Source organism: Perissodus microlepis, chromosome 3 (assembly GCF_051167445.1).
Source record: "Perissodus microlepis isolate ML-2025 ecotype Zambia chromosome 3, ASM5116744v1, whole genome shotgun sequence".
NCBI lineage: Eukaryota > Metazoa > Chordata > Actinopteri > Cichliformes > Cichlidae > Perissodus > Perissodus microlepis.
Genome location: NC_140463.1, coordinates 51993748 through 52011574, shown reverse-complemented (window position 1 = coordinate 52011574; position 17827 = coordinate 51993748). Strand labels below are relative to the sequence as shown.

The following is a 17827-nucleotide window of genomic DNA, read 5'->3' as shown; positions in this document are numbered from 1 at the left end:
AGACGCAGTCTTGGGCAGTTAAAGGTAAGTCTGTCACGGGTCTTTGTGACCCAGCATTTTAACTTGTTGTATTTGATGTTGTGCTTCTGAGTCCTTGGTTGTGCTGTTTTGTGGGAAAACTGCCCTTCACTACTACCTCTCCCACCTGGAAAACAAGGACTCCTACATCAGGGTACTTTTGGTTGATTACAGCTCGGCTTTCAATCCTGTGATCCCACACAAACTCACTCACAAGCTGGCAACACTCGGCCTGCACCCTCCACCCTCTGTGACTGGCTACACTCGGCCTGCACCCTCCACCCTCTGTGACTGGCTACACTCGGCCTGCACCCTCCACCCTCTGTGACTGGCTACACTCGGCCTGCACCCTCCACCCTCTGTGACTGGCTACAGGACTTTTTGACTGGCAGACAAACACTGGCGTCCCACAGGGTTGCGTCCTCAGTCCCATCCTCTACACCCTGGTCACCCATGACTGTGTCACCTCCAACAAAGACAACATCATTTTGAAGTGCAGCTGCTGTATTTCCTGAGGAGGCTGAGGAAATCTGGTATGTTGGCCAAGATCCTCAGCAGGTTCTACAGCTGCACTGTGGAGAGCACCCTGACCAGCTGCATCACTGCATGGTACGGCAGCACTACTGCAAACCGCAAACGCCTGCAGAGAGTGATAACAACTGTGGAGAAGATCATCAGGACCCCGCTGCCCTCTCTGCAGAGCAGCTACCATCACAGAGTCCAGAGGAGAGACACACCTCTGCCCTCGAGACGAAGGTTCAGAAGTGTGAAATCTAGAACATCCAGACTCAACAACTCCATCTTCCCCACTGCTATCAGACTCCTGAACAGCTGACCGACCTCAAGCTGCAGTTTGCACATCAGGTCACTTTGCACACTAAGTTCATTTTGCACATTAAACTCCTTTGTACATCCATGTACATCGACATCTGCAGACCACACGTGTCTTCAGTTATTTATCTTTTTATTTTGTTTTTTTAAGTTATTTTTTAATCTTATTTTATCTTTTTATTTATTCTTATCTTGTTCTTTTAACCCTTATCTAATAATAATAATAATAATGGATTGGATTTATATAGCGCTTTTCAAGGCACCCAAAGCGCTTTACAATGCCACTACAATGCTAACTTGGCATTGTGCACGGTGTGTTTAAATTCAGTTTAAATTCAGGGACATGGAGCCCCTGTTGATCCTCTACCTAATCACACGAGCCAAGGTGTGAAAACGGGTGTGGGTCGCAGTCAGCCAAGGTTTTGGGTGAACCCATTGTGAGATCTAGCCCCACGCTATCATGTGATTTCCTGTGATCAAATGGCCCAGGATGTGAGTGGGCGTTAAGACGTCCATGTCCCTCTTCAAGCAACTTAAAGAAGTCCAGACGCTTTTCTTTCCAAGCTCCTTCAACAACATCATTCATAGAACAACTTCCAGCTTCTTTTGCTCGGCTACAGTTTGGATGGATTTGCATTTAAAGATGCAACAAGACTAAAATGGTTAGGGTCAGGAGGTCAAAGGTCAGAGCTCCTGTGGGTCTGAGGGCGGCCTCACGCTGGAGAAGGATGAAGGAGTCTGACCTGAGCCAGTGTTTGACATGAACACATCAGCACTGCTGTCAGTGAGCCTAACGACAGCCGTTAGCATCATTTCAGTGTTTCAGGAATAAAAACACTTCCTGTCACTGTGGTGGTTACAGTGACATCATGCAGTTTGTGCTTTGACCTCCAGAGGGCGACAAATCAGCACAGACAGAGAGCTCCATTCAAACTTTGCTGCCATCAGTAATAATTCTTCAAATATCATCATCAGTGTTTGAGCAGTTATGATATCAGGGACAATCTAGACACGTGTGACAATACTGAACATGTCACATGACACACCTTAAACATCATGTGATCCACTCTCAGTCGGCACTTTCATTCATGACTTCAACAGGTTGAAATGAGCTTTGAAGAAACATTCAGTGAAATAAATCTTTCATGGATTCATGTGAGCAGCAGATGAACTTTGTACCAACAACATCTTCAATAACAGAGTCTGAATGAAGCTCAGGTGTTGATGCTGCTCACTGATTGGACGGTTGGTTTCAGCTCTGCTCTCAGTCTTTACTGCACAGGTGAAGGTAGAAAGTGTGACTGGATCTACAGACTGGAAACAGAGAAACATGCTGAACATTTGAAGCTTTGCAGCAGAAATGTTCATGTTACAAATACAGCAGAGCTGATCTGGGATCAGTGTGTTCACACCTGCAGCTACAACAAGGTTTCATGTCTCCACACGTCAGCATGTGAACTTTACTCTGACTCAGTCTGAGCAGTCAGACGGCATATTTTTAAAGTTAACACATCAGCACACACAGAGCTGAGCCCCTCCCACCTGTGCTGAGTTTCAGGTGGAGCCCCGCCTCCTTCCAGGAAGCAGCTCACCTGTGTGTCCGTGTTTAGTGTCCAGGTGTGGAGTGGAGCTTGTTGTTGGTGTGTGAAGAAACTGTAAGTTTGCTTTGTTTCCTCCTTTAACAGTTTGTCTTTAGGAACTTTACTGTTTGTTCAGCTCATGTTTGATTTCTTCACACAACAAACTGTGTGTGTTTGTATTTCCGGTCTCTCCATTAAAGTCAGTGTGTAATGTCTTCCTGGCTAACATCAGCTGTGTGCAGCTTAGTTCCAGCACAAATCTGCCGCACCATAGTTCACGGTAACGGACTCACAGCTGGACCAACAAGGCCGAGTGTGTCCGCCACTCTGAGCTACGTTCGTGTTTGTGTACTTGTAGTTTGTACTTTGTGAGTTCACTCAGAGCCCACAGAGGACGCAGCGTACGTGATGACGTCACAGCCCTTTACCTCCTTACTGTCACTGTGATTAATATTTACACATGAGACACCTGCAGAGCTCTGACGCTAAGCTAGCCACACAGCATGCTAACACTAAGCTAACGCTAAGCTAGCCAAGAACCCAGAGTGACGTTAAAGCTGAGTAAACACTGACCCCAGACCAGCACCGTGATAAAGTGAGCTGCTGCTGCTGAACTTGAACAGGTAACAAAGTGATGAGCAGTCAGGCTGCAGGTTTCTACCTGTTCATGTTTCTGCAGTAGAATCACTTTGAAGTGTCTTTGTGCTGTTTCATCTTTGATTTGTGTTCATAAACACTCAGAGAAACATCACGTGACCTCATCAGGATCTGTGTTGGTGTGTGGGGCTGTACCTCAGCTTTATGTTGTTACATGCTCATTTGTTCATTTTACACAGTAACATCAAAGTAATGTTATGAGGAGTAATGAAGTAACGTACTCCATTACTTTTAATTAAAGTGTTCTGTGTAATATGTGTAATAATAACTTTTTTGAGTAATGACCAACACTGATCACAACAAAGAGGAAATGCCTCCAACACGCACAAACATTTGACCCACAACATGCAGTTAATGTGCACAAATGTCTTTGATATGCTGCTCAGTGATGGTGGTGACTGTCAGAGCAGAGCTACTGAGAATCAATAAGTAATATCAATGATGGAATCAGAATCACTAAATTCTTCTCATCCCTGTCAGTATCATACATGTGCTGTATAATGTGATAAATGTAGAGGTGCTGGCTGTTCTCTCACTCTGCTGTTTAGCTGTAAAGGACGCCTCCCTGCCTTTGTCTCATTCATGACCTTTAATAGTCTCTTCTAACATGCAGAGATCTGTATGATCTGTTTCATTGTGGTCGTGTCCAAATTCATGGGCTGCATCCTCCTGAGGCCGCATTTGTAGACCGATTACGTCACAGCGACGTGCCGAAGGCTGTCCAAATTCGTAGACTCCTCCGAATGCAGCCGACAAATGCGTCCTCCTTTTCCCCGAATTTTAAGGATGGGTCGGGTGTGTCCTTCGTGGCCTACCATATCCCAGAATTCATAGCGCGGCCCAGCCAAACTCCAGTTTCCAACAATGGCGGCAGCTACTAAGTTTTAATATTACTCTTATTATTCTTTCTGGGTCACAAAATAAACGTTTTACATATTTTCAGGCGATAATGTAGCTGTGTAAACCTCAAATATCTGCTCAGTTTATCAAGACACCACATATTTTCAAAAGCGCTCCGACGTTTTCGGAGAGTCTGTTACCCACTAGCTCGATAGCGAGCCGGGGGCAAGGCTCACTAGAGCCGTGAGAACACCGGACTCCCGGCAAATCGTTTTCAAACCCACCGCCGTCTTTCGCTACTCAGGTTAAACATGATATATAAGTCACTTAGATAACTTAAAAATGTTATTGTTTGGCTTTTTTAGTATTTTATTTGTTCCTGAGTAAATCGGTTTGGCTGAGATTAAAGTTATAGTTTTTACACAGCTGAATAAACGTCAAGCAGACAGCTGATTATCAGAAGTGTGAGATGCTCGAGAATTTACTCCGGTGTCCTGTTATATTTTAGATAGCAAGGAGTTTATTAAACTTGACCGAAACAATCTGCAAATTTCATTAAAATTTAATAAACTATCATCTTGTCTTTATTTTTAGTTAGCACAGACCTTACACACTTAAAGCTGTAAGCTAATGCTAGTTAAATAAGAGCAGATGCTGCTGGTGCAATAAGCTGTACATTTTAAGTCCAATGGATGATGATCTGATTAGTCGACTAATCGCAAAAATAATCGGTGACTAGTCGACTATCAAAATAATCGTTTGTGGCAGCCCTATCCAGATGTTTGTGCTCCTGGTGGAAAGGCTCTCAGTTTCCTCCTTGACATAAGTGTTTATATTGTTGTTATATTGTTGACCCACTATTGATCATGTGACTCATCACATGATCAATGTTGAGCGTCTCTTTCCGTCTCAGGTTTAAGTATCTGGGACTCTCCACCGTTTGGTTTTAGAGCTGAAGAAGCTTCTCAGATGAAACGTCTACAAGAAACTTGAAGACGTCTCTTTTCCCTCCAAGCTTCTTAGATCACATGACCTGGATGACTGAACCTACAGACATATTGACCTGGTTTCTAGGTTACATGACAGGTCAGAGGTCAGCGACTGTAACTCAGTTACTCCTGTTAATGTGAACTCACTGAGTGTTTGTGGTTTACCTCTCAGACTGACTGAAGATGATGATGGAGGAAGAGGAGGACAGAGCAGAGTCTGCAGGGTCCAGCTGTCCGTCTGTGAGGAGTGACCGGTCCAAAGGTGAACCTCCATACTTCAGTGGTGAACCTGGACCAACGAGGTCAGAGAGCTGAACTCACTGAGTAACAGTAATAATTCTGCACTGACATCATAATCAGTGTTGATTCTGGTTAATTGTCTGACTGTGTTTGTGAGCTGAGAGGAAATGAAAATGAGTTTGTAACAAAAATCAGTTTTGTCCAGTTTTCCTGTAAAAAGCTGAACTCTAATCTAAGAGGATGTTACTGACAGGAAACAGCTGCATTATCTGCAGTCTGTGTGATCACAGCTGCTTCAATCATGTTTGTGTCTGCAGAGGTCAGAGGTCACAGTCTGCAGGGTCCAGCTGTCCGTCTGTGAGGAGTGACCGGTCCAAAACTCCACCCCCAGACTTCAGTGGTGAACCTGGACCAACGAGGTCAGAGAGCTGTGATGACTCCTTTACATGTTTGTGTTTCCTGGATAAATATGACCTGAAACATCCTCAGATTGTTACAAAGATTCATTAAAAAGAAAACAATGAAAGAGAAAAGATCCAAATGTTAGACTTGGTCATTTGCTGTTTGAGGACAGTGATGCTCATATCTGTGGGGAAAGTGTGACCTGAGTGGGTTCATGTTTGTCTTTAAAGAACAGAGCTGCTCTGATTCTCTTTGTGTCTGATCTGTTAAACAGTCTGAGAGGTCACAAAGAGACCCAGCAGCTAAAGCCTGGATCATACTGGCTGCTGTTAATGAGACTCCATCAGGACAACACTGAACCACAGTGGTGTGGATGTAGTGGATAAATCCCACCATACTGATGCTCAGAGTTAATCACAGGGAACAAAACCAGATGTTACCTTCAGATTGTGACCTTTGGAGTGGACGATGCAGATTTCAATAGAGAATAAATGTTGTTGTTTTTCAGCCGTGAAAAAAGAATCTAATTTTCTGAACTTAAGAATTTATGATGGTGGAAAAAACATGGAGACTATAACACAACATTTCCACTGTGTTCATAGAATGGATGTAAAACTGTCAGACATTCATTAAATATGCAAAATGTCTACAGAAGCATCAGAGGGTCAGACGTGAAGCACTCGGTGATTTTGATCAAATGACTCATCAGTTATTGATCTGTACTACACTGATCTACCACGTTAGTAAAGCTGGTGTTCTGGTGGTGGAGGGAGACCTCGGATCATGTTCTGGTTTTGGAGCAGTGATCTGCTGATGGTTCAGTTTAATGAGCTTCTTCAAAATCATCCCTGACATCACCACTGAAAGGACGTCCATAAACTTACTAAAAATGACCCATATTTTCACAATCTGAGAGTTTAAAACTTGACAGACTTGATTCAGATGAAGTTATTTGAGCAGAAACTCCTGGATCTTTATCCTGTGTTGATCTAATCCTTCATGGTTCCTCCACAGAGTGGACCAGCAGAGCTCAGAGGTTCCCAGTGGTCAGTCTGCCCAGCAGCATCAAACACAGCTGGACTCCATATTTATGGTCTGTACATGTACAACAACTACTTTATTATTAATATTAATAATAATACATTTATTTATAGGTCCCTTTCAGAACACCAAGGACTCTGTGGACTAAATGACCAAAAGAAAACAAACTTTGAAATCAGACGGTGCAAATGTGATCACAGGAAATCTTTTAAACATCGAGGCTTTAAACAAAAACCAAAGTGAAACAGTTTGTAGTCGAGATCAGTGGGAATAAAGCTGAATAACTGTTTCTTCAATATCTTTGAGCTCTTAAAAAAGGAAAACTAGCTGAAAGTCTGGCTGCTCCAATGAAAAGTACAGAGAAATGATGGGTCGCTCAACGCTTGTGCACAATATAGGAGTTTAAATAAATCTAAAGAATAACTCAAAATCCTACAATCATACTGAGAAAATCATCTACAGCTAACTATCCAAGTGGATTTGTTTAAGACAGCTCCATCTGCTGGTGGCCCTCTGCAGGTGCATGAAAGGGGCGTGTTTATAGTGAAAGTAGTAGAGAAAGTAAACCCCAGGGGAAGGAGGGAGGACTCTCAGCAGCTTCCAGCTCATATTCAGACATTTGACTTCTCACTGAAAGCAGCAAGTTTGAGTGTCTGTATCTTAATTAGAAGAGATAACATGGCAATAGTAATTACAGTTGATTGAGCAATGCTGTCCTTATAATGTAGTTTATTATTTTTATGGACAAGTCCAGTTTTTCTGTAGAGCCTCTCAAGTTGGTGACAGCAGTCAAAGTTCACGTGTAAACCAGAGCAGCAAATCAGATCCAAATGTGTTGTTCACAGTGAGTGGGATCATCATTGGCTGCTATGTTAACCTCCTGCAGCAGGATGTGTTTGGTCAGAGAATGGATAGATCACTAAGTCATTGTTGAGTTTAGGGAGACAGTAGACAGTTGCAGTAGGTTCAGCCAGCTGAGACACAGTAGATAAAATAACTGAAGGCAGGAGCAGACACCTGTATGACTTTCCACCTCTCACAGAGATTGTCCCTGGGCAGCGCCACAGGGCTGGTAGATGTAAACAAAGCTGGAGGAGAGGATTTATTCATCTGAGAAAAGTCACAGAGTTGTCTTGATGCTCAATCATCCAGGTACGTAAATCCCAAAAAAGTTGATTCTGTTCATCTGGATGTTTTCAGTGAGAGAAACATTTCATCATCATCAGGTGACGTCTTCAGTCTCAGCTGACTGCAGGTTTCAATCTTATAAACAGGACATTTGTATGACTGAAACCAGCCCACTGAAGGAACAATGGGCTGGGAGGTCAGTTCCTTGATCATTGGTACGCATATTGTCAGGACCATTTATCAACAACCACTGATCAATGCCCATGAGTCCAGTTCACAGAGAGTTGGGGAATGGCTGCAATCACAGCATTGTAAGATGGTGACATTTGTACCCTTAGGCCCCTCCTCCATTCAGAGATGGTCTTTCCCTTTTCACATAAATGGCCTCCTTGACTCCGCCCTCAAACCAGTGTTCACATTTACTCAGGCCTTCTTGATGTGAAGTTCTTCTGCTTCCCTGGCTGCTGTGTCTGTGGGGATGGGGTTTGTTCTGTGTTGTAGCGTCCTGATGACACCCAGTTTGTGCTCCAGCCCACATAGCAAGCAGGTCTGGCCCAGATCTGCTATCAAGCCGGCACTGCTGGCTGACTTCTGGCATGATAAGACATATGTCACCCAGATGTCCCCCAGGTCTGGCAATAACGCCACTGTTTATGCGATAGCATGCCATTTCTGGCCCGATTGTGGTTTTGTGTATGTGGCCCAGGCACATAGAAAACAGGTCTGGCTGGGATCCGGCATCAAGCTGGCACTTCTGACTGACTGGTGCCATGGCAGAGTGTATGTCAACCAGATGCGGGCCAGGTCTGGCAATGATGCCACTATTTTCCTATTTTAGTTGGAAGAACCAAATGCCATGTTGCAATACTATACTGCTATGGTAGCTAATGTTTCAAATGCAGGTTTGTCAGGTTTGTGAATGTACACTTTATCCAAAACCTAGTGAGGGTTTACTCATCTTTGCCAGTGGGTGGCTGTAGCTCAGGCGGTAGAGCAGGTCTCCTATTGATTGGAAGGTTAGTGGTTCGATCCCTGGCTCCTCCAGTCTGCACGTCGTGAGTGTGAATGTGTATGAATGTAGTTAGGAAGCACTCAGTTAAGTTAAGAGAAAGTGTGTGGTTGGGTGAATGTGGCATGTTGTGTAGAGCACTTTGAGTAATATAAGAATCAGTCCATTCACTGTCCGAACAGAGTTTCGTCCTGTTACTTTCGCACTATTATGCACATGTTGTTATTACATGGCTTAATTAAGGTACACATTAGGCTGACATCTGGGGCCAGAGCTGAAACTGTTCTGGGCCAGCACAGGACCAGCAGTGTGTCTGCAACTGGCCCGTGGCTGCACACAACTTACCCATGGCCCACATACCACAAAGAATGACGACCCTTTGGTGGCCCAGACCAGGTTTGCCAGAGGTAATCCACACATGGGCCAGCAAAGGACCACCAGTGTGTCTGCAACTGGCCTTGTGCTGGCCCATGTGTGGGCCACAATTGGCAAACCAGATATGGGCCAACAAAGGGCCGTCATTCTTTGCAGTATGTGGGCCACGTGTAAGCACATTGTGTGGGCCAAATCCGGACCATACCAATTTTGCTATGTGGGAGTGGATGATGAGAGTCAAACCTTAAATACTGATCTGTATGTGTAAACAGAGTGTACCTTTACGTAGAGATGGCACGATACCACTTTTTTATGTCCGATACCGATATCGTAAATTTGGATATCTGCCGATACCGATATGAATCCGATATAGTGTGTTTTTTAATCAATAAAACTGTTTTTTTAATATCTTGCTGCATTTTGTATAAGTTCATACTCAAGTTTAAATAAACAACAACACTAAAGCTATTCTGTTATACCTGTATGTAAAAAAATACACTGCACCCAAAATATTTCATAGTTCAGCAACACTGATCAATCTAATAAACTTAAACCTACTCCATCCTCCCTATTCTGGTATTTGAAAGAGTACTTAACAGAAATATTAAGCAACCTAACTAATAGGGTTGCAAACTCCCAGCAAAAAAAAAAATAGGGAACCACCCCCCACCCTCCACCTCATGATGCTTAATCGACGTAATCAACTTTAATTTGATGCAGGGGGAAAAAAAAATGCACAGAATTAAATTATTTTTCAAGAATAATTAAATAGATTCAACATCTTTCTTCAACAGAACTGCAGACTGCACAGATGGTACCTTCCCAAAGGAAAAAGTACTATAGCTTACTAGGGTATATTAGACTTAATAGTTACTATATACAGTAATGGACTTCTATACATTTTACATCAGATTAAAACTTTGGGTGTAAGATTCAGATAATTATTTATTAAAAGCTAGACATTTTAAATGAGAATAAGAAAGAAAAGTATGTCTTTGTGCCCCCTTTTCCCTGTTCATGCCCTATCGGCCCCCCTGGCTAAACTGTGCTAGATCCGCCCCTGCACAGTTACCAGCCGTCAGCTACGTAGAAAAAAGATCCTGGTGTAGAAAGTAATCTTAAATAAATTCTAATAACAGCTTATCAAGCTTAAACGTGCTGCTGTTGTTCAGCCGCTGGTTTCCTCTTTCTGGTGCAAAGTGGGCCAAAAACAAACAAGAGAGACGGACTCGCGACAGAAAAGCCGATCAGCTGATCATTGATCAGTTTCATGATTGAAGTAGCAGCAGGAGAGAGAGAGAAGAGGCAGTCACTTCATATATCGGTTGTTAAGCTTAACGCTGGAATGCTTTACAAACATTCAGAGATGGACTTACACACTTGCTTTACTTCTCTCTGGGATAACTTCCTCAGAGATGAAATGCTGGTTTGGTGGCGAGGCTACAAATACACACAGCCGCTCTATCACGTGAGCACACTGCTCCGACGTGCTACGGTTATGAGCCGAGTTACGCCATGTCGCAAGTTTTGTGAGGTGCTTTTTTGATATTTAATGGATCGGATTACATTTTTTATTTCTCTCCGATATCCGATCCAGTAATTTAGGTCAGTATCGACCGATACCGATACGTAATATCTTAATATCTACCTTTAAGACCAGTTGTCTGAGTCACCTGTAACATCTCCAAGTTTCTGGCTTCAATTCTCAACCTGTTGGTAGTTCAGCTCTGAACATCAGTGAAATGTTTCTCCCACTTAAATCACTGCATTCATATGAACAGAATCCATGCTTTGGGATTATGGAGTTGTGGAGAATGTCTCAGTTAATAAGATGAAGTCAAACTTATAATTGGTAAAGAGTTCGTGGATGATATGCCCCTTGATCGTTCGGAAGTGGATGTTGTTAACTCAAAAGACACGACGTCGTACTCTCATTCACAGCGCTTTATTCGTTCCGCCATTTTTCATACTAACAACAACAATACTTTGCGGGCAACAGTACTCTCGCGATAAAACAGAAAATAACAAGTTAACAGATGTTGTGGAGACTGAAGTTCAGAGTGGTGGGTCATTCATAAAGTATTCTGTTTCAGCTGCTGGAGGACAACATCATCACTTTTGTGAAGAACGAGCTGAAGAAGATCCAGAAGGCTCTGAATCCAAATAAGCCCCAGTGCTTGGAGTTTCAGAGGGAGGATGATGAGCAGAGGAGAAACGGCAGAGAGGCATTTGTGAAGATCACAGTGGACTTCCTGAGGAGAATGAAGCAGGAGGAGCTGGCTGACCGTCTGCAGAGACGTAAGAGGATTTATCTAAAGATTTAAGCTGCTGGATAAATGAGAGACTTGTGACACCAGTGTGTTCGGTCATTTCTCAGTGGGTCAGAAATTGTCATCAGCATGTTGTAAAATATGATTGTTAAAGTTGTATTTTTATTATTATTATTCAGAACTTCCAGCTGCTGTTTGTCACCGTAAACTTAAATCTGCTCTGAAGAAGAAGTTCCAGTGTGTGTTTGAGGGGATCGCTAAAGCAGGAAACCCAACCCTCCTGAATCAGATCTACACAGAGCTCTACATCACAGAGGGAGGGACTGCAGAGGTCAATGATGAACATGAGGTCAGACAGATTGAAACAGCATCCAGGAAACCAGACAGACCAGAAACAAGAATCAGACAAGAAGACATCTTTAAAGCCTCACCTGGAAGAGATGAACCAATCAGAACAGTGCTGACAAAGGGAGTGGCTGGCATTGGGAAAACAGTCTTAACACAGAAATACAGCCTGGACTGGACTGAAGACAAAGCCAACCAGGACATCCAGTTCATATTTCCATTCACTTTCAGAGAGCTGAATGTGCTGAAAGAGGAAAAGTTCAGCTTGGTGGAACTTGTTCATCACTTCTTTACAGAAACCAAAGAAGCAGGAATCTGCAGCTTTGAAGACTTCCAGGTTGTGTTCATCTTTGATGGTCTGGATGAGCGTCGACTTCCTCTGGACTTCCACAAGACTACAATCCTAACTGACCCTAGAAAGTCCACCTCAGTGGATGTGCTGCTGATAAACCTCATCAGGGGGAAACTGCTTCCCTCTGCTCGCCTCTGGATAACCACACGACCTGCAGCAGCCAATCAGATCCCTCCTGACTGTGTTGACATGGTGACAGAGGTCAGAGGGTTCACTGACCCACAGAAGGAGGAGTACTACATGAAGAGATTCAGAGATGAGGAGCAGGCCAGCAGCATCATCTCCCACATCAAGAAAGCTCGAAGCCTCCACATCATGTGTCACATCCCAGTCTTCTGCTGGATCACTGCTACAGTTCTGGAGGATGTGCTGGAAACCAGAGAGGGAGGACAGCTGCCCAAGACCCTGACTGAGATGTACATCCACTTCCTGGTGGTTCAGGCCAAAGTCAAGAGGATCAAATATGATGGAGGAGCTGAGACAGATCCACACTGGAGTCCAGAGAGCAGGAAGATGATTGAGTCTCTGGGAAAACTGGCTTTTGATCAGCTGCAGAAAGGAAACCTGATCTTCTATGAATCAGACCTGACAGAGTGTGGCATCAATATCAGAGCAGCCTCAGTGTACTCAGGAGTGTTCACACAGATCTTTAAAGAGGAGAGTGGACTGTACCAGGACAAGGTGTTCTGCTTCATCCATCTGAGTGTTCAGGAGTTTCTGGCTGCTCTTCATGTCCATCTGACCTTCATCAACACTGGAAAAAATCTGCTGGAACAACAACAAACAACCTCCAAGAAATCTAAATTATTTAACAAACCAAACCTACAATCTCTCCACCAGAGGGCTGTGGACAAGGCCTTACAGAGTCCAAATGGACACCTGGACTTGTTCCTCCGCTTCCTCCTGGGTCTTTCACTGCAGACCAATCAGACTCTCCTACGAGGTCTGCTGACACAGACAGGAAGTAGCTCACAGACCAATCAGGAAACAGTCCAGTACATCAAGGAGAAGCTCAGTAAGAATCTGTCTGCAGAGAAAAGCATCAATCTGTTTCACTGTCTGAATGAACTGAATGATCGTTCTCTAGTGGAGGAGATCCAACAGTCCCTGAGATCAGGACGTCTCTCCACAGATGAACTGTCTCCTGCTCAGTGGTCAGCTCTGGTCTTCATCTTACTGTCATCAGAAAAAGATCTGGATGTGTTTGACCTGAAGAAATACTCTGCTTCAGAGGAGGCTCTTCTGAGGCTGCTGCCAGTGGTCAAATCCTCCAACAAAGCTCTGTAAGTAAATCTGTGATCCGTCTTTTATTTATAACATAAACAGTGTCAAGTGTGATGGCTGTTTAAAATTTTAAACATATTTAATTAAATGATCATCAGCACTAAATAAAGTCGATTTTATTTAATGTTTGATAGCAGCAGTAAATGTCAGAGTGTCTTAAACATATCTGGGTGTCAGCTTTTATCAAAGTCATATCCAGAATCATCCTGTAAGTAAACTTTATACAGCAGCTTTCACAGGTGAAAAACCACAAAGTGCTTTACAATAGAAACAGGCAATAAAAACACATTAAACAGCAAACACTGAACATCATACGGCCTAAAACTAGTTTAAGGCCAATTTGAATACTAGAGTCTGAACAAATGAGTTAGTGGGACCAGTAACAGCCTTTGAATGGAAGATCTCAGACTGGAAGAGCTGTAGGGTTCTAGAAGGTCAGAAATATAGGCTGGGACTTGACCACACCAGGCTCTAAAAGTAAGGACTGAAATTTTAAATTAATTCTAACATGAACTGGTTACCAGTGTAAAGAGATTAAGCTGGAGTAATGTCCAGTCTATTTTGTGTGCTGGTTAAAAGCGTGGCAGCATCATTCTGTGCTGAGTGAAGACGTTCAAAGACTGTGATGGACCCATAGGTGATAATCATCAACTCACTCATTCCTCCTCTTGTCTTATTGCTCAGCTGGAGATGAGTTCACTTCTATATGTTACAATCAGCCTCACCAGTACAGTTCCCAGGATCTGCAGCTGCTGGCAGATTCAATCAGATTCATTGTGTTTCTTCACGTTTCTTGTTGACAGATTTATTTGCTTGATTTTTTTTTTCAATCTCTCCTATGTCATCACTTTGATTTCCGACTTCATGCAGTCTGTGAACCATGACAGTTTGTGGCAGAATACAATGATCAGTGAGGACCCAGAGGACACTGAAATTTACACTGGGCAGAATGAGACTTTATCTCACTGATTTGTGGACAACTCTGATGGAAGGACTAATCACTATATCTGCTTTACTAGAAATAATTTCCGTGAAAAGTTCACTGGTTCAGTCTCCCAGAATCTCTCAATCATATCTTGACCTTTTCCTGGAGTAACAAGCCCTCACTCACCAGGATGTGAGCCAGCCTTCCCTCTCATTGCTGAATGCTTACACACTCATCACCTGTTCACAGAATGAGGAGTCATCACTTGTTTTTGTTTAGCGTTGCCTTCAATGAACAAGTTCCAGATCTTTATATTTAAACAGGGAACATTTTCAAAACTAAAACGTTTTTAGTTAACCATAAATATTAATGAATGTGTGTGAATATTAGCTATGAAGCACTTAGAAAAATGTGCTTGTGCGAATGGGTGTGAATGGGTGATTGCACAAGTTGTGTAAAGCGCTTTGAGTGCTCAGATGACTAGAAAAGCGCTATATAAGAACCAGTCCATTTACCATTCACTGACATTTGTCTTTGATGTAAAGGTTCAACATAAGAAGTAATTTAAATTAATCACAAACATTATTATCAAATGACAATTTTTCAAATTGTTTTTATTTTGTGTTTGTTTTTCAGGCTGAGTGTCCCTGACCTCTCAGAGAGAGGCTGTGATGCTCTGTCCTCAGTTCTCAGCTCCCAGTCCTCTAGTCTGAGAGATCTGGACCTGAGTATCAACACTCTACAGGATTCAGCAGTGAAGCTTCTGTCTGCTACAGTGGACAGTCCACAGTGTACCCTGGAAAAACTCAGGTCAGATCAAGTAATATTCTAAAATATTTATGAGTTAACACAAGAAGTCAAACAAATTCTAAACAAATAAAGGTTAGCTTTTATTCTTGTTTTTTCATGAAACACATGAGAAAGAGGGATCTGTTTATTCTGAAGTTATAATCATCTGCCATATTTCTAATGTCTTTACCACGTGGAATTTTAAAAATGTTCCGTTCCCCCAGACTGAGTCTCTGTAACTTGTCAGAGAGAAGCTGTGAAGCTATGTCCTTAGTTCTCGGCTCCCAATCCTCCAGTCTGAGAGAGCTGGACCTGGGTAACAACAACCTGCAGGATTCAGCATTGAAGTTTCTTTCTGCAGGACTGAGAAGTCCACACTGTAAACTGAATACTCTGAGGTGAGATCAAGTTATGTTGTGCTTTTCATCAGTTGACAGTATTAACCAATAAGAATCCACTACTTGGAAAAAAAAGTCAGCTAAACTTCTGCAATAGTTTTATGATAATTTAATGAGCAGAGAGAGCTATTGATCAATGTTGATCAATGTGTCAGCTACTTTGGTGTTAATGCACTACCCTCACTGCCCGGCACATGGAGTCCAATTGGTATTTGCAATAGAATACCAGAAATAATTAACCATTGTGTGAGTACCATGTTGCCCTTTTGTTGTTGTTGTTTCTTTGAGCAGTATATTTTAGTTAGTAAATGTCAGTGTCATCCATTTGTTGTATCTTAATAAGGAATGAAGGATTTCTAAAAATAAAAAATAAAAACAGGATTAATTGCTAAATCTAATAACTCTTCAGTGCACCCTCACTGCAAATGTTTATCTTCCATTTTTCAGACTGAGTCACTGTCAGTTCTCAGAGAGAGGCCATGCAGCTCTGTCCTCAGCTCTCAGCTCCCAGTCCTCTAGTCTGAGAGAGCTGGACCTGAGTAACTCTGACCTGCAGGATTCAGGAGTGAAGCTTCTGTCTGCTGGAGTGAAGAGTCCACACTGTAAAATGGAAACTCTCAGGTCAGCATTTACATTTTTCTATTGTTGATCATTTCAAACCTGATTTATACTGCTGCACAAACACTAACTTGATAAAAATGTCTTAATGTAAATAATCAGTTTCTGGAGTAATTAGGGATTTTTGTTTACTTCTGGTTTTGCATTTGAAATTAAATGACAAATCTTTATTTCAGCAGCACTTCATTGACCAAACCTTCCAGTTCGATTCCTGCCTGTATTCTGAAGGCTTTTACAGAGCAGATTGGAGCCATTGGAGCTCTAACAGTGTATAAATGTAACAGGGCTTGGTGCTGATGCTAATAGTGCTAGCTCCTTCAGGCTCTATTTGCACATTATCAGCACATTTAGCTTATTATAAACAGCATATAAAACAGCTAGTACTGCTGGGACATTATATTTTACAAGCTAACATGAGCCAATCAGTGGAAAGTCGAGCCATGACAGCTGTATGTTGCTGTGAGAAGAGTGGGGCTACATGCAGTAATGCTAGTGTTAGTCATGTTAGCTTCACCAGGTGGTCAGTGTGAGACCAGAAGAGCGTCTGCATCAGCAGGGCTCTATTTCACTGCAGTGTTACATTCTTCATATATCCATGCTAGACATTTGAATAGACTGAATATATCACAGTCCCAGGTTTGGTGTTTTTGTAGTTTAGACTTCTTGTTTTTTTGTTTTCCTTAAAATATTAAATAATTTATCACTTTATCAGTTAATTTATTATTAATGTCTAAATAAGGGCGATAGTGTGACCTATGTGGGTTGTCTTCAGGTACTCTGCTTCCTCCCACAGTCCAAAAACATGCATGCTGGGTTAACTGGAGATGTGTGATTGTGAGCATAAATGTTTGTCTGTCTCTGTCCTAGCTCTGTGTTTACCTGGCTACATCACCATGGTTACTGATGCTGAACCTATAACCTGGTCTGGAGCAGGTTATGTTCAGAGTTTGTTTAAAATCGACTGAAGTGCCTCGTTTTCACTGATTCTTTTATTTACAGAATGCTTTAAGTGTGATATAGATTCAGTCATTTCTGACTAATGTCAGTGAATGAGGCCCAGCTGTAAAGTCACAGCAGTCACACTGTATGTGTCTCATTGTCACTGGAGTTTAGGCTCCATGAATTCAGCTGGTGCTGCAGAAAAAGTAGAAATGTTTCTGTTTGGTTCTAATCTGCTGCTGAGTCTCTTTTACAAAGATAGAACTGCAGCTAATCGTGCTCATGTAGCCAGTTAGTATAAACCCAAGTCACCATCAGACACAGCAGTGATGATCTCACTGTATGTGGTCTTTTAGCGCCTCCTAGTGGTGAACTAGTGGAGTGGTGTTCATCTGGGTGACGAGTGTAATTGTTGGGTGAGAGAGACTGAGCCAGCATGCTGGTAGCACCTTAGCCACAGCTCGGGTGTGGAGAAGCTGAAAAAGAAGGTTTTCTAGTTTGTAAGGAGGAAAAACTGAGTTAAAGAGAGGCTGAGAGTAACACAGAGCAGCCATGAAAGCTGCTCACACAGTTTAGACAATTTAGCATCAAATGTTCTAGTGAGTTAGCTCCCAGCTAACTAGCACACCAGCTAACTAACAAACCAGCTAACTAGAAGACCAGCTAACTAGAAGACCAGCTAACTGCAGCCAAAAGCTGCGACTGCGTCTTTCTAACAAGAGCACAAGATGTGCAGCTTTGTTCAGAGCATTAAGGCCCAGCAAAGATTACTGAGGTCATAGAGTCACTGATGAAAC

General features: G+C 42.6%; 1 protein-coding gene across 1 annotated transcript in view; it reads left to right on the top strand.

Annotated features, from left to right (window-relative positions):
* Nucleotides 1-2169: 2169 nt before the first annotated feature.
* LOC146391913 (uncharacterized) overlaps nucleotides 2170-17827 on the top strand; it is a 29603-nt gene continuing 13945 nt past the window's right edge. Inside the window, exons 1-9 of the mRNA XM_084915559.1 lie at nucleotides 2170-2504; nucleotides 5088-5217; nucleotides 5473-5574; nucleotides 6572-6650; nucleotides 11204-11408; nucleotides 11560-13360; nucleotides 14923-15096; nucleotides 15300-15473; nucleotides 15921-16094. Coding sequence (XP_084771685.1) covers nucleotides 5099-5217; nucleotides 5473-5574; nucleotides 6572-6650; nucleotides 11204-11408; nucleotides 11560-13360; nucleotides 14923-15096; nucleotides 15300-15473; nucleotides 15921-16094 — 2828 coding nt within the window. The 5' untranslated portion in view covers nucleotides 2170-2504; nucleotides 5088-5098. The remainder of the gene's footprint in view (nucleotides 2505-5087; nucleotides 5218-5472; nucleotides 5575-6571; nucleotides 6651-11203; nucleotides 11409-11559; nucleotides 13361-14922; nucleotides 15097-15299; nucleotides 15474-15920; nucleotides 16095-17827) is intronic.